This window comes from Hemitrygon akajei, chromosome 10 (genome assembly GCF_048418815.1).
Source record: "Hemitrygon akajei chromosome 10, sHemAka1.3, whole genome shotgun sequence".
Taxonomy (NCBI): domain Eukaryota; kingdom Metazoa; phylum Chordata; class Chondrichthyes; order Myliobatiformes; family Dasyatidae; genus Hemitrygon; species Hemitrygon akajei.
This window is the reverse complement of record NC_133133.1, coordinates 131988423-132002789: the sequence shown is the minus strand read 5'-3', so window position 1 is coordinate 132002789 and position 14367 is coordinate 131988423. Positions and strand designations below refer to the sequence as shown.

The following is a 14367-nucleotide window of genomic DNA, read 5'->3' as shown; positions in this document are numbered from 1 at the left end:
GTCCGGGTCAATAAAACTCTCAGTGCTGCCCATGTCAAACAGGCAGCTAGTCCCGTGCCCCTCCACCAGGATGTCCATCATTGACCTTGCAAGCTGGTGTGGGGCGCTTTGGTCGAGGGTTACGGAGGCCAGAGTTGAACTGCCGTCTTGGTGCCCGGTAAGCACCAGAGGGTCGGGGGCGGGGCGTGTTGGCACCGACAAAGATGGCCGCCCCCATCTGGGCAGGCAAGATGGCGGCCCCCATGCCTCACACGCAGCGCTGCCTGACCCCGCTCGTGGTTCAGACTTACAGACCTTGGCGAAATGGCCCTTCTTCCCGCAGCTGGACCAGGTCGCTTCTCGGGCCAGGCAGCGTTTTCGGGGATGCTTTTCGAGTCCGCAGAAGTAACACTGTGTGGGCTTGTGACTGGCAGCAGCTGTGGTCGGGTTCGGGGAATTCGTGGAATCGCGACTGGCAGTGGTGTTGGCGAATTTGCTCGCGGGAACCGGCGGTGGCGGGGTCTGAGGTGTCCACGGAACCGGTGGGGGATCACGCGGCTGGACAGCGTCAGCATTGTGCAGAGCAGACTCCAGCGTGTCGGCCGTCTCGATCGCCGAACGTAAGGTAAGATCGGCATTTTCCAGCAGCCGCTGGCGCCCATACACTGACCTGATCCCCGTAACGAAGGCGTCTCTTACCAGGAGCTCCACATGCTGCTCCGCCGTCAGAGCTTTGCAGTCGCAAGTTCGCACGAGTGTCTGTAGGGCTCGGAGAAACTCGGCGCTCGACTCATCGGCCCGCTGTTGCCGCGTCGCTAAGCGATGTCTTGCGTAGACGGTGTTCACCGGCCGCAGGTACTGTCTTTTAAGGGCATCCAGTGCCCCTTGGTAGGTCGGTAGGTCCCTGATAAGGGAGAAAACTTTTGGACTTACTCTAGATAATAATATTTTGTACTTTCTGGCAGGCTCAGTCACTGGAATCTGTTCCAAGTATGATTGGAAGCATGCAAGCCAGAGTTCAAAGGCAAGAGCTGCTTCGGAGTCTTGAGGATCAAAGTCTAATTTTTCTGGACGTAAAATGCTGTCAATGGTTTAAACTTCCAGTTAATAAAATTGATACACCATCAATAACTCTCTGAGACGTGAGGCGAGATATCGGCTTTTATTGACTAGAAGAAAAAACAAGCAGCAATTGACCACCATGCTACATCCTGGAGACTGAGGGCAGGGCTCAGGCCTCAATCGCCTTGTGGTCTGTGGGAGGAGAGGAGCCACAGGAGCAGTCAGCGGGGGTGTGTGTCCAGACAGGTATATGTAGTTCACCACAGTCACCATTTTCAATTCCTTCCTGTAGCCCAACAATTTGTATATTCCTTCAGCGAGACCTAGCTTCCAGGTCTATAATCTCATTTCAATATCTTTCCAAACAAGTTGTAGTTTCAAGCAATATTTGCTTAGTTGCCTTCAATTCCTCTTCAAGTGTAATGACTTGAGTTTCCAGATCTTTAAGTTTTCCCAGAAATGACAACATTTCATTACTGTTCTTTTCCAGTTGGTCTTTAATTGAATTCAGTGTTCGAACCATATCTTCGGCCCACGACGGCATCTCATCAGATCTTTCCTTTTGCATCATTCCTTTTCTGTTGCCTTTATCACTAGGTTCAGACAAGTTCTTCCCACTCCTCAAAGACATATTGTTCCCCTTCAACAATCAGCAACTAAAAATGTTAAATTCGAAGTTTAAACTGGGGGGAAGGGAAAAAAACCAGGAGCAGCACAGAAACTGCTGTTACTCCATTCACAGGCAGGCGCAGTCCCCCCCCCCCGGAGGAGTAGTATCTGTGGAAAGAAAGGAATCGTCGAGGTTTCGGATTGAAACTCTACATCATGATCCTTGATGTGAGGCTTACACCACAGAATCAACATACGTAGTATTCCAACAACACACACAAAATGCTGGTGGAACACAGCAGGCCGGGCAGCATCTATAAGGGGAAGCACTGTCGACGTTTCAGGCCGAGACCCTTCGTCAGGACTAACTGAAAGGAAAGATAGTAAGAGATTTGAAAGTAGTGGGGGGAGGGGGAAATGCGAAATGATAGGAGAAGACCGGAAGGGGTGGTATGAAGCTAAGAGCTGGAAAGGTGATTGGCGAAAATGATACAGAGCTGGAGAAGGGAAAGGATCGTGAGACGGGAGGCCTCGGGAGAAAGAAAGGGGGAGGGGGAGCACCAGAGGGAGATGGAGAACAGGCAGAGTGATGGGCAGAGAGAGAGAAAAAAAACAAACAACTAAATATGTCAGGGATGGGGTAAGAAGTGGAGGAGGGGCATTAACGGAAGTTAGAGAAGTCAATGGTCTTTTCCTTTCCCATGATCCTTTCCCTTCTCCAGCTCTGTATCACTTTCGCCAATCACCTTTCCAGCTCTTAGCTTCATCCCACCCCCTCCGGTCTTCTCCTATCATTTCGCATTTCCCCCTCCCCCCACTACTTTCAAATCTCTTACTATCTCTCCTTTCAGTTAGTCCTGACGAAGGGTCTCGGCCCGAAACGTCGACAGTGCTTCTCCTTATAGATGCTACCTGGCCTGCTGTGTTCCACCAGCATTTTGTGTGTGTTGTTTGAATTTCCAGCATCTGCAGATTTCCTCGTGTTTGCTCTTTAAATACATAGTATTCCCACTGGAATTAGTGAGCCTTCACTAATAAGCCTTTTTACTTCAGATTTCCAATTTCTGCATTTCATGGATTTTCTTAATCAGGTTCTTGATTGACACTTTGGTTTAAATGATCCAATCAGAATGACTTCATTGCCTTTTAGAAAGAAACTTTTGATCTTGTCTCTGTGGATCAACACATTACCCATGCATAAGCAGTAAACTCATTAAAGGTTTGTTCATCTAAGTCATGAGTTCCCAACCATTTTTTATACCATGAACCCCTACCATTAACCGAGGGGACTGCAGGTTGGAAACTCCTGTTCTAGAAGTTTACTGTAATAATTTTTAAGGTTTTGCAATAACATGAGGAAGAACAAAATTTATGCTGATATTTTTTTCTTTCCCAAGCAATTGTGTCTTAGCTCCTGTTACCTTCTGCCTCTATGTGATTACCAAAGGTAATAAATGTAATATATTTACAGGAATGAATGTAGTAATGTACGATCACTCGGATCGAGTATTGTTTCTAAAGGGGTTATCTACTAGTAGGTCCTCAGGTAGCTGTAACTGGGATGTTAGGAGTTGATTCCTTTCATGAAGAATGTTGTGCATGACTTTGTTTAATGTGACAGATCAGGGTCAAGATCCAGTGGAATGGAGTGCAAGACGATGAAGGACCCTTCACTGCTGCAGGCTTCCTCTGCCTTTACTCCATTGTGATGTGACATCACCTTCCACCATTTCCACCTCTGAGGTCTTGGTTGGAACGCTCCTTGTCTGGAACCTCCTCATGACCTTACCTTCATGGGTGACCCAACCAGGAGCTCAGTACCAGGTGGATAAACTGAACCTTTGGGAATGGAATGATCTCATAGCGAAGCATTTATTGCTTTTCAGTTTATTCCATTGATAAGAACATGGAGGACATTGATTTAATATAATGAGCTACAGAACCAGAGTGGATTGAGAGGATATTTTACTTTATTTAGATATATAGTGCCCTTCTGGCCCTTCGAGATGCACCACCTAACAACCCCAATTTAACCTTAGCCTAATCGCTTGACAATTTAAAATGACCAATTAACCTACCTGACACGTCTTTGGACTGTGGGAGGAAACCGGAGGACCAGGAGAAAACCCACACGCTCCAGAGAAGGACGTAAGAGACTCCTTATTGAGGATGCTGGAATTCCTGCCACTGTCCGTAAGGAGTTTGTACGTTACCCCCATGTCCGCACGGGCTTCCTCAGGGTGCTCTGGTTTCCTCCCACAGGCCAAAGGTGTGCCGCTTGATAGGTTAATTGGTCATTGTAAATTGTCCAGTGATTAAGCTAGGGTTAAATCAGAGGATTTCTGGGCAGCACAGCTCAAAGTGCTGGAAGGGTCTATCCTACACCATATCTCAATAAATAAAAGCTCTGCTCCCAGCTGTAATAGCATTGCAGTAACTGCTACAATACCATGGTGCCCTTCAATGCAGTAAAAACTACTGCATTTTCAATGCAGTAAGTTATTACTATCCGGATTGCACTGTTTAAAGGGTAGTTGAATTCACTAGCTAAAGCTCTGTGAGCCAGTTGGGTCACCTCATTTTAAAAGGATGTGGATGCATTGGAGAGGATGCAGGGAAGATTCATTCATAAGAGGATGGGTAGGGTTGGTTTATTTTTCTTGGAATAGAGGAGGCTGAGGGGGGATCTGCAAACAATGAGGGATATAATTACAGAAGATAATGAAAAACTTTTTCTCATAATAGAGATGTCAAATACCAAGGACTAGGCTTAAGGTTATGAATAGGAGGCTTGTCGGGGGTCTAAAGAAGAGTATTTTTGACCCAGAAGGTAGCTGAAATCTGAAACACTACCTAAGAGCATGATGGAGATCAAAACTTTCACAACATTCAAGAACTATCTTTGAATTAACAAAGCTTAGAAGGTTACAGTGCAGGTGTTGCTAAATGAAATTAGTATATTAATTTGGTCTCCAATGATTAATTTGGATATGTTAGATGACTATCCTTTTTCTCTGCTGTATCATTCCATGGCTCCATGCATCCCAAAATGAATAAATACTGGAGAAAGAAATATTTCAGAAGAAAGGGGAAAGAACAAAAGGGTGAATTGAACTGATTGCATTGCAATTTCATAGCAGGTTGAAGAAGCTCATGCATGATGCATGTGATTACAAATTAAAATATTGGAAAATAAATATAACAAGTAGAAATTTATAAACAGAAAAATACAACTGAAATGTTTGAAGTTATTAAAAAGCACACAATTTACCTCAAACAAATCTTTACAAACTCACCAACAAGTTGGCAAACAAAACCTAGCACAGCTGAGAACTGTTTCTAACACATTTCAATTTCATATCAGGAAAATGGAATTTAACCTTACATTTAAATGGATGATTACATTTAGAATTATTAAAAGTTTACCTTCAGATTACAACAATCAATACCAAAATGTCAACAAAATGGTAAAAATGATTAAACATTTCTAAGTGCAAATAACACAGACTTTTACTTGTAGTTTGTTATTTAAAAACTGCATAAATATATTATCCTATAAATATAGTGAGTTTACTGTCTGTGGGAAAAATGAATGACTCTGGACCTATAGTTTCTAAAACTCAGTAGGGTTTATCTGTTCTTCTATCTGGGCCCACTGCATATTCATTGATAAAAGTTGCTATGCCTATTTTTAAAAGGTAATTTCTCTATAGGTCCCTCCCACTATGTTGACTGTGGGCCCAGATATTCCAATTTTACTTTTAATTCATTTGACTGACTAGAAAATTCAGATGCCAGGTTTGCCCTGCACCAGCAACATTTAGCAAAGTGTGAGGAGATCTCATTCAGACTTAGAAAGTTCATACTGGACTTGGCACAGTGAGAGGTGTTACCCCGGCTGTCCAGAATAAGGAGTTACAACCTTAGATTAAGCGGTAGGCCATAGGACTGAAATGAGGAGGAATGTCTTTACGTAGTGGTATTGTTTGGAATTCTCTACCCCAGTGCTTTCAGTTGGCTCAGTCACTGAGCTAATTAAAAAAAAAAGATTAATAGATATCTCTGTATACACAGGAATCAAAAGTATGGGGCTAGTGCAAGAAAATCGAGTTGAGACGGAAGATCAGCTATGATGTTGATGAGAGGTGAGCAGGCTTGTAGGGATGGGCGGCCTTTTCCCCCTTTCATTTCTTTTATTCTAATGTGGGTACTTGAGATTTCCTAACAAGAAATGTAGAACTTCTCAGAGACAGATCCAAAGCATTAAATCACCTCAATTGTAATATTGTTTTTTTTATAACAAGTATTCTTGAAATTATCTTTATGGTTGGCATGCAAAACTAAGTTTTTCATTGTATCATGACACATATAATAAAAAAATAATGTCAACGCATTAAATTTAGACATTATCAGCAACATTGCGATGTGCAAAATCACTATCTGTGTCATAGTTATGTTCCATCAGTCATGAGGATAAAGCAATAATGCACCACTTTAGTTAATATTGGACCAGTTTTAGTGACAACAATCCCTTATAAAATCTTTATGGATATTTCACGACAAAGAGCTCTTCTTCATACAAGTAGCTCCGCAGGACCAAATACAGCACAGGAAAGATTATGTCTTTCCTAGGTTAAGAGGAATGCAAAGTTCAGGAGTAATAGAGATGGCTGTTGGACGTGGTTTACAGTTAAGACCTCAGGTTTATTGGAAGGCAAAAGCAAAGGCACAATAGAGTGAGGAGATAAATCTTTTCTTGTTCAACTGGGCTTCAGTGTTTCACACAGCATTAATCCATATCCACCACCAAGGCTGAGGTATTGGTTACGAGAATTAGAAATATTGTTTTTGAGTTTATTTTTGTTTTTATTTTATTCCATATTTTGAGGTGCAATGTAATTTCTGACTGCAAGTAGTATAACACATTTTCCCAGATGGCCGCCTTCCTCAGTGCTCCTTCTCAACAAAAGGCCATTTATGATGATGGATATTTGAAGGACACGAGAAAGGGGGATGAACTTCCAATCAACATTGTGTATGTTGTTCCCAGTGCAATAGCAATGAGAAAATACCACACCATACGTACTGTCCAGCAAACGACTTAACCTTTTCTGGCGAAAGTGTTCAAAAAGTGCCAAGAATAGAGGTCATGCTTCTTCTGCTCCAACGTACACTGAATCCAGACCTGTATTCATAATCCAGGAGGAGATGGCTTGATCTCCTGAAAAGAAAATTAAAATAGTTTCTAAAGCTGGCACCAACTTAATGGAAAAATGCTAAATCGTTGCTTAAAACCTTCCTAAGCATATAAATACTTAGAACAGCTTTGGTGAGGACCTCTCCAAGTGCAATCAGCATAATTCTCAAAGCTTATAGAGTCATATTCAAGTCCATGCCTAACGGGTATATGCACAACCACGGTTCCCATCCTATCTCCATTCCAGCCTTACATCATTTACAGTTGAATTCAACTTTGGGCTTTTGTGCCTTTTAATCATAACCACTTCAATGTTGCCATCTTACACTACTGTAAACTTAGCTCATCCAAAACTGCTGCTGGAATCCTAACATGTATCAATGGTCAGCACAGTGATAGAATCCAGAGGGAATTAATAAGGCAAAAGCGAGAGTCAAAGATGAGATTAATGTCAGATGGGTGGTTGATGTACAGTCCAGATTTGTTCGGTTTGCATGATGCCTCTGCGCTCACCAAACTACCTTTCAATAAAATATCTTGCTTTAATCATTGCAAGTCTTAAATTAAAAATTTTCCACTGAAGGTCACCTCCAGCTCTGCATGTTTCTCTAACCCTGCAGCTCTCGTTCATCAGTGCAGTCCTCTGTTCTGGTCACTTGGGGATGCCGGGGTTTAACTGTTCTGTCACCTCTGCCTCCATTAATGACCACTCTGGACACATGAAGAAGATGCTCAGAATCTCACCTGCATTGCTCGACCTTGAGTCTCAATTGGAAGGGTGAAAGCCAATATGGAACAGATAATACACACTGCACTGAAGAGGCACAGGGCTGCTTTGGGCCATGAGGCAAGAAGAACCTGAATGGACAAAACATTACTTATTAGAGAGAATGCATTCACCAATCAGGCCTGAGTGTCAGTAATGAGCAAACATGAAGTATGATGGCATGTCAGGCTGCAGCTACAAAAAAAACCAGTTAGTATTTCAATCTTGAGACCTCTTGTTGAAATTACTGCCTATTTCTCATTATTGTAATCACTCAGCTATCTCAAATACCTATAAGAAATTAAGTACAGTCTACCCTAGTTAATGAAAGAGTTTGTTCCTAAATACCTTTGTTAAATAGGAGTATCCTTCCATTACTTCCCATTGAGAAAGGACTGCCTGGTGTCTGGTGCTGAGGAGATGGTGGTGGAGGAGGAAGAGACAGAGGGGGCTGCACAAATCTTTCTTTTTCTGGTTAGCAGTCATAGTCAATTTAAATATCTAAATTTAAAAACGTTCCAAACAAAGTAGAGTTCCAATTTGATCTAATCTAAAAATTGGATAATTAATTGATGGAATGGCCATTTAAGATCCAATGGTTTACCATGGGCCTTCCCATCACCTGAGGCAGAATGAGACACAGCTCACCTGTGCTATAAAGGGTGCGATCATTGCTCCAATGCGAGCCATCGAACTACAGGACCCTAGTCCCAAGGAACGCATGACTGTGGGATAGACCTAGAATAAAGAAAAAAAGCAACAATTATTGTTTTCTTCTTGGAAAAACATATTCATGCTTGATGGAAAAACCATCAAGCTTGAGATGATGGCCATAACCCTAGGATCATGACAAGAAGTCATTGTACAAGTTGCCATTTGGGAAGGATCACTAGATTGATTAGTGTAAAGGGCAGCATTAATCCAGTTAATTGGGGAGTGCCAAGCATATGGCAGAATGATGGTTCAGCAGTTAATATTGCTGTCTCACAGACTGAGATTCAATCCTTGTCCTCATGTGTGGAGTTTGTATGTCCTTCTGCTAGGTTTCCACCAGGTGCTGTGGTTTCCACCCATCTCACAAAAACATTCTGGCAGGTTTATTGTCTTATGTCACGTGTTGGCATTGGTATGAGGCAAAGGAATCAAAAAAAGAGTGATGTGAGAATGGATAAGTTGCATAGGTACAAAGTAATAAGAGGTTTCAGGATTGCTAATCAAGGGTAGTATCACAGCTATAGAAAGTGAAGAGCTTCTGGAGGGATCATCTACTGAGCCGGTGTGGGTGAAAGTCAGATAATAGGAAGGAAGCAATTACTCTATTGGGAGTATTCTGTAGACTCTCACTCCCCATAGCAACAGATACACTGAGGAGCAGATTGAGAGCCAGATTTTGGAAAGGTATAAAAATCACAGGGTTATTATCATGGGTGAGTTCAACTTCCCTGATATTGATTGGCCCCTCCTTAGTGCAAGAGGTTTAGATCGTGCAGAAATTGTTAGGGGTAACTGGGAAGGACTCCTGACACAATATGAGGAGAGGCCATACTGGATCTAGTATTCAGCAATGAACTTGGTCAGGTGACAGATCTCTTAATGGGTGAGCATTTCGTAGTTAGTGACTACATCTCTGAATTTTACTGTAGCCTTGGATGACAGGAGTAGAAAAGTATTTAATAGGAGGGTGGTGAATTATGATGCTATCGGGCATATGAATTGGGAAGAGATGCACAATGGGAATGTGGAAGTTGTTTAGGGAGCAGTTACATGGGGTTCTGCGTTTTTTTTAGTATTGTGTTCTTTATTTTAGTTTGTGTTTTAGACGCCACATCAGATTTAGAGCAACAATCATTTCATTCTCCTTTACACTGGCATTCTGGAAAAGGCATTAAACAATCTTGATCACAAACAAGAGAAAATCTACAGATGCTGGAATTCCAAGCAACACACACAAAATGTGGCAGGAATTCAGCAGGTCAGGCAGCATCTATGGAAAAAGAGTACAGTCAATGTTTTGGGCCGAAACCCTTTGGCAGCACTGGAGAAAAAAAGCTGAGGAATAGATTTGAAAAGTGGGGAGGGGGGAGAGAGAAACACCAGGCAATTGGTGAAACTTGGAGGGGGACAGATGAAGCAAAGAGCTAGGAAGTTGATTGGTGAAAGAGACAGAAGGCCATGGAAGAAAGAAAAAAGGGGAGATGAGCATCAGAGGGAGATGATGGGCAGGGAAGGAGTTAACATGAGAGAGAGAAAAGGGGATGGGAAATTGTAAGGGAGGGCATTACTTGAAGTTGGAGAAATCAATGTTCATGCCGTCAGGTTGGAAGCTACCCAAACAGAATACAAGGCATTATTCCTCCAACATAAGTGTGGTCTTATCCCGATAGTGGAGGAGGCTATTGATTGGACACATTGGAACAGGAATGGGAAGTGGAATTAAAATGGGTGGCCACTAGGAGATCCCGCTTGTTCTGGTGGACAGAGTGTAGATGCTTGGTGAAACGGTCTCCCAATCTACATCAGGTCTCATTGACATATAAGAAGCCACATCAGGAGCACCGAACACAGTATTTGATCCCAACAGACTCACAGATGGAGTGTTGCCTCACCTGGAAGGACTATTTGAGGCGCTGAATAGTAGTGAGGGAAGAGGTGTAAAGGCAGGTGTGGCACCTGTTCCACTTGTGCCAGGAGGGAGATCAGAGGGAGGGACGAATGAACAAGGGAGTCGTGTAGGGAGCGATCCCTGTGGAAAGCAGGAAGTGCGGGGGGGGGGGGGGGGGTAGGAAAATTGTGTTTGGTGGTGAGATTCAGTTGGTGGTGACAGAAGTTTTGGAGAATTATGAAACAACCTTGAATCTTGAAGAAGGGAATTAGGAGAGCTAGAAGGGGAAATGAGAAGGCCCTGGCAAGTAAGCTTAGGGATTCTGCATGTATGTGAAGAACAGGAGGATGACTAGGGTGAGGGTAGGACTGATCAGGGATAAAACAGGAAGCATATGCTTGGAGTAAGAACAGATGGGGGAGATCTGGAAGCCGGCGGCACAGTAGCCTAGTGGTTAGCACAACGCTTTACAGTACCAATGACCCAGGGTTCAATTCCCACTGCTGCCTGTAAGGAGTTTGTATGTTCTCCCGGGTTTCCTCTGGGTGCTCCAGTTTTAGTAGATTAATTGGTCATTGATTAGGCTGGCATTAAATTGGGGGATTTCTGAGCGACACAGTTCGAGGGGTTGGAAGGCCTGTTGCATGCTGTATCTCAATAAATAAATATAGATCCTTAAAGAACACTTTGCTTCACCCCTGAGAGGGACATGCTGAGGTTAAGGAGGAACCAGCGTGTTGGAAATTCTGTAAAACATTAGGATAGATATGCCCCTGGAGCCAGATAGGATATAACCCAGGTTATTTAATAAATACTTTGGTTCTGTATTCAGCAGTGAGAGGGACCTTGATGAGTGTGAGATTAGTGTAGAGCTGGCTAATATGCTGGAATATATTGACGTTAAGAAAGAGAATGCATAGGAGCATTTGAAAGGCAACAGGATAGATGTGTCCCAGGGCCAGGTGGATATACCCCAGGTTACTACAGACAGAGACTGCTGCAACATTGGTGATGATGTTTGTGTCCTTACTAGCAATAGGAATAGAACCTGAAGACTGGCAGGTGGCAAATGCTATTCCTTTGTTTTAGAAAGGTAATAGGAATAATCCTGGGAATTATAGACCAGGGAGTCTTACATCAGTGAGTGCGGAAACAATTAGAGAGGATTCTTAAAGACAGGATTTATGAGAATGAGGAGAAGCTCAGTTTGATTAGGGGCGGTCAGCATGGCTTTGTGAGGGACCGGTCATGCCTCATGAGCCCAATTGAATTCTTCAAAGAAGTGGCAAAACAAGTTGATGAATTCAAACGGTGGATGTGGTGTACATGGATCTAATGTCTTTGACCACCTTCCTTCATTAGGCTCATTTAAATAGTCAGGAGACATGGATCAAGGAAACTCAGCTGTGTGGATTCAGAAAGACAAGAAAGTCTGCAGATGCTGGAAATCCAAAGCAACACACACAAAACACTGGAGGAACTCAGCAGGCCACGCACCTTCCATGGAAAAGAGCAAACAGTTCATGCCTTGAGCCAAGATGTCACCTATTTGCTCTTTTCCATAGATGCTGCCTGAACTGCTGAGTTCTTCCAGCGTCTTGTGTGTGTTGCATGGATTCGGAATTGGTTTCCCACAGAAGGATGAGGGTGGTAGTAGAGCGTATTCTGCCTGGACCCCTGCTCTTTGTGATATTTATAAAAGACCTGGATTTATAAAGGACATGAGTGAGCTAGGTCTTTTCCCTTTGGAGTGAAGGAAGATTAGAGGTGGTTTGAAAGGGCTGTAGAAGAAGATGCACCAGTGAACAAAGCATCCTAGCGTGACCTTGTCCAGGTTGTTCACGAAACTACTTCTTTCACTTCTTTATGTCTTCTTTATCTTTCAAATGTGGTTCTGCTACTGTTAGAGCTTGTGATCTACATTTTGGTGGTGGGTTATCAGGCCAATTGAGCAATCTGGTGATATGCTGTCTGTGAGAATGTTCCATGAGGTTTCAAGTGAAGCATGTGGCCTAGAGGCCAAGAAGCCTAGAGACAGGGTGCAAGCCCATGATTGATTCTGCTTTTCACCAATCTCGCTGATTAAAGCACTGAGGAAGATTGAAATCATCGAGGTGAGCTGGTGTCCAGACTATCTACCAGCCTCTCGCTTGCTGCTCCTGAAGGTAAGTCCTGCTTTTGAATGGTCTCTTTCTCTGTCTCCCTCGATGCTGTCAGAGGATGGTGTCAGAGTCTGGGTTTTTGATCGACGTGGTTTGTGGATTGGACTCTTTAATTCATGTTATGAGGTGTCTCCGTTTCTGAGGTACCCACCTGCTTCAAAGAGGCTTGAATTATAGCGGTGCCTATGAAAAGCAATAGTAACCTGCCTCAACGACTATCATCCAGTTGCACTCTCTCTCCTTTTATTGTTGTAATTTTGGATGATTTTGAATTGGGGCAGCCTGCAGACAATGAACACTGAGCTGAACTGAATATGCCTGGAAAATTTGTGTTTTATATTCTGTGTGTTTTGCAGTTGTGTGACTTTTTACCTATGCATGTAGGGTGGGGCTGGGGGTTGATGTTGTTCTTTGAACGGGCTCCATGTTGTTTCTTTGTTTCATGACGAATCTCAGGGGTTGCATACTGCCTACGTGCTTTGATAATAAATGTACTTTGAATCTTTGAAGATGATCAAGAGGCATAGATAAAGTGGACAGCCAGTGTCTATCTCCCCCCCCCAGGGTGGCAATGGTTAATAGGAGAGGGTATAATTTTAAGGTGATTGGAGGAAAGTAAGGGGAGGTGTCAGAGATAAGTTTTTTTTAAACAGAGAGTGGTAAGTGCATGGAATGCATTGCCAGAGGAGATGGTAGAAGCATTACATTAGAGGCACTTAAGAGACTTGTAGATAAGCACGATGAACAGATATATGCAGGGGTATGTGCGAGGAAGGGTTAGATTGATCTTACAGTACATTAAAGGATCATTGTGGGCCAAAGAGCCAGTATTGTGCTACACTGCTCTATGTTCTAAAATCAGTTAGAGTAGTATGTGTAACAGTGGGTGACACAGGCGATGGTCCTTCCAGGTTACTATTTCTAGAAGAATTATCCCCAAAGCCTCTACCTACTGGTAATTCTGCTATAACATCTGTTTTCTTAATGCAAGTTGGTTGCAACATGATTGATGGAAGAGAGAATACTGTTTGTATTATGAACGTTGTTGAAGTATTTGCTTTGCAAGCAACTGCAGCCTGTTCAGCTATTACAACGTTCTATAACAGAAGCCTTCTTCGGAATGTAACTATCACGTTATTACAGAGCCTCTTCTCTTGTATGTAACAAAGAACATTTTATTGCTGACTGACATTAAACCTGCTCCTCATTGATAGATCCAAGTCACTTCTAGGCCTGGCCAGTCAGTGAGGAGTTCCAATACCAAGAAATACTTCCTGATTCCAGCCCATCTGGTAATGACCATAAGATATAAGAGCAGAATTAGGCCATTTGACCCCATCAAGTCTGCTCCACCATTTCCTCGTGGCTGATCCATTTTAACTCTCAGCCAATCTCCCAACTTCTCCCCATATCCTTTCATGCTCTAATCAAGAATCTATGTCTTCCATAAATATATGCTGCGTGAGGACTCCCAAGTCCCTTTGTGCCTCAGATTTTAGAATTTTCTCTCCATTTAGAAAATAATGTATACTTTTATTTCTTCTACCAAAGTACCTGGCCATGCATTTCCTGACACTGTATTTCATCTGCCACTTCTTTGCCTATTCTCCTAATCTATCTTTCTCCTAAAGCCTCCCTGCTTCCTCAACACGACCTGCTCCTCCAGCTATCTTCATATCATCTGCAAACCTGGCCACAAATCCATCAATTCCTTCATCCAAATCATTGACATATAAAGTAAAAAGAATCAATCCTAACACAGTCCCTTGTGGAACACCTCTAGTCACTAGAAAAGGCTCCTTTTATTCCCACTCTTTCCCTTCTGCCAATCAGCCAATGCTCTATCCATCCGAGTAACTTGCCTGTAATACCATGGGCTCCTAGCTTGTTCAGCAGCCTCATATATGGGACCTTGTCACAGGCCTTCTGAAAATCCAAGTACACACCATCTATCAATTCTCCTTTGTCTATCTTGCTTGTTATTTCTTTA

The 14367-nt window shown here is 42.9% G+C and overlaps 1 protein-coding gene across 5 annotated transcripts in view; it reads right to left on the bottom strand.

The window, feature by feature from the left end:
- Positions 1-4849: 4849 nt before the first annotated feature.
- Positions 4850-14367, bottom strand: part of svopl (SVOP-like) — a 128770-nt gene continuing 119252 nt past the window's right edge. For all 5 annotated transcript variants that reach the window (XM_073058975.1, XM_073058977.1, XM_073058978.1 and 2 more), the window contains 3 exons: positions 8262-8351; positions 7592-7705; positions 4850-6871 (listed from right to left, as the gene is read on the bottom strand). In XM_073058975.1, coding sequence (XP_072915076.1) covers positions 6842-6871; positions 7592-7705; positions 8262-8351 — 234 coding nt within the window. In that variant the 3' untranslated portion in view covers positions 4850-6841. The remainder of the gene's footprint in view (positions 6872-7591; positions 7706-8261; positions 8352-14367) is intronic.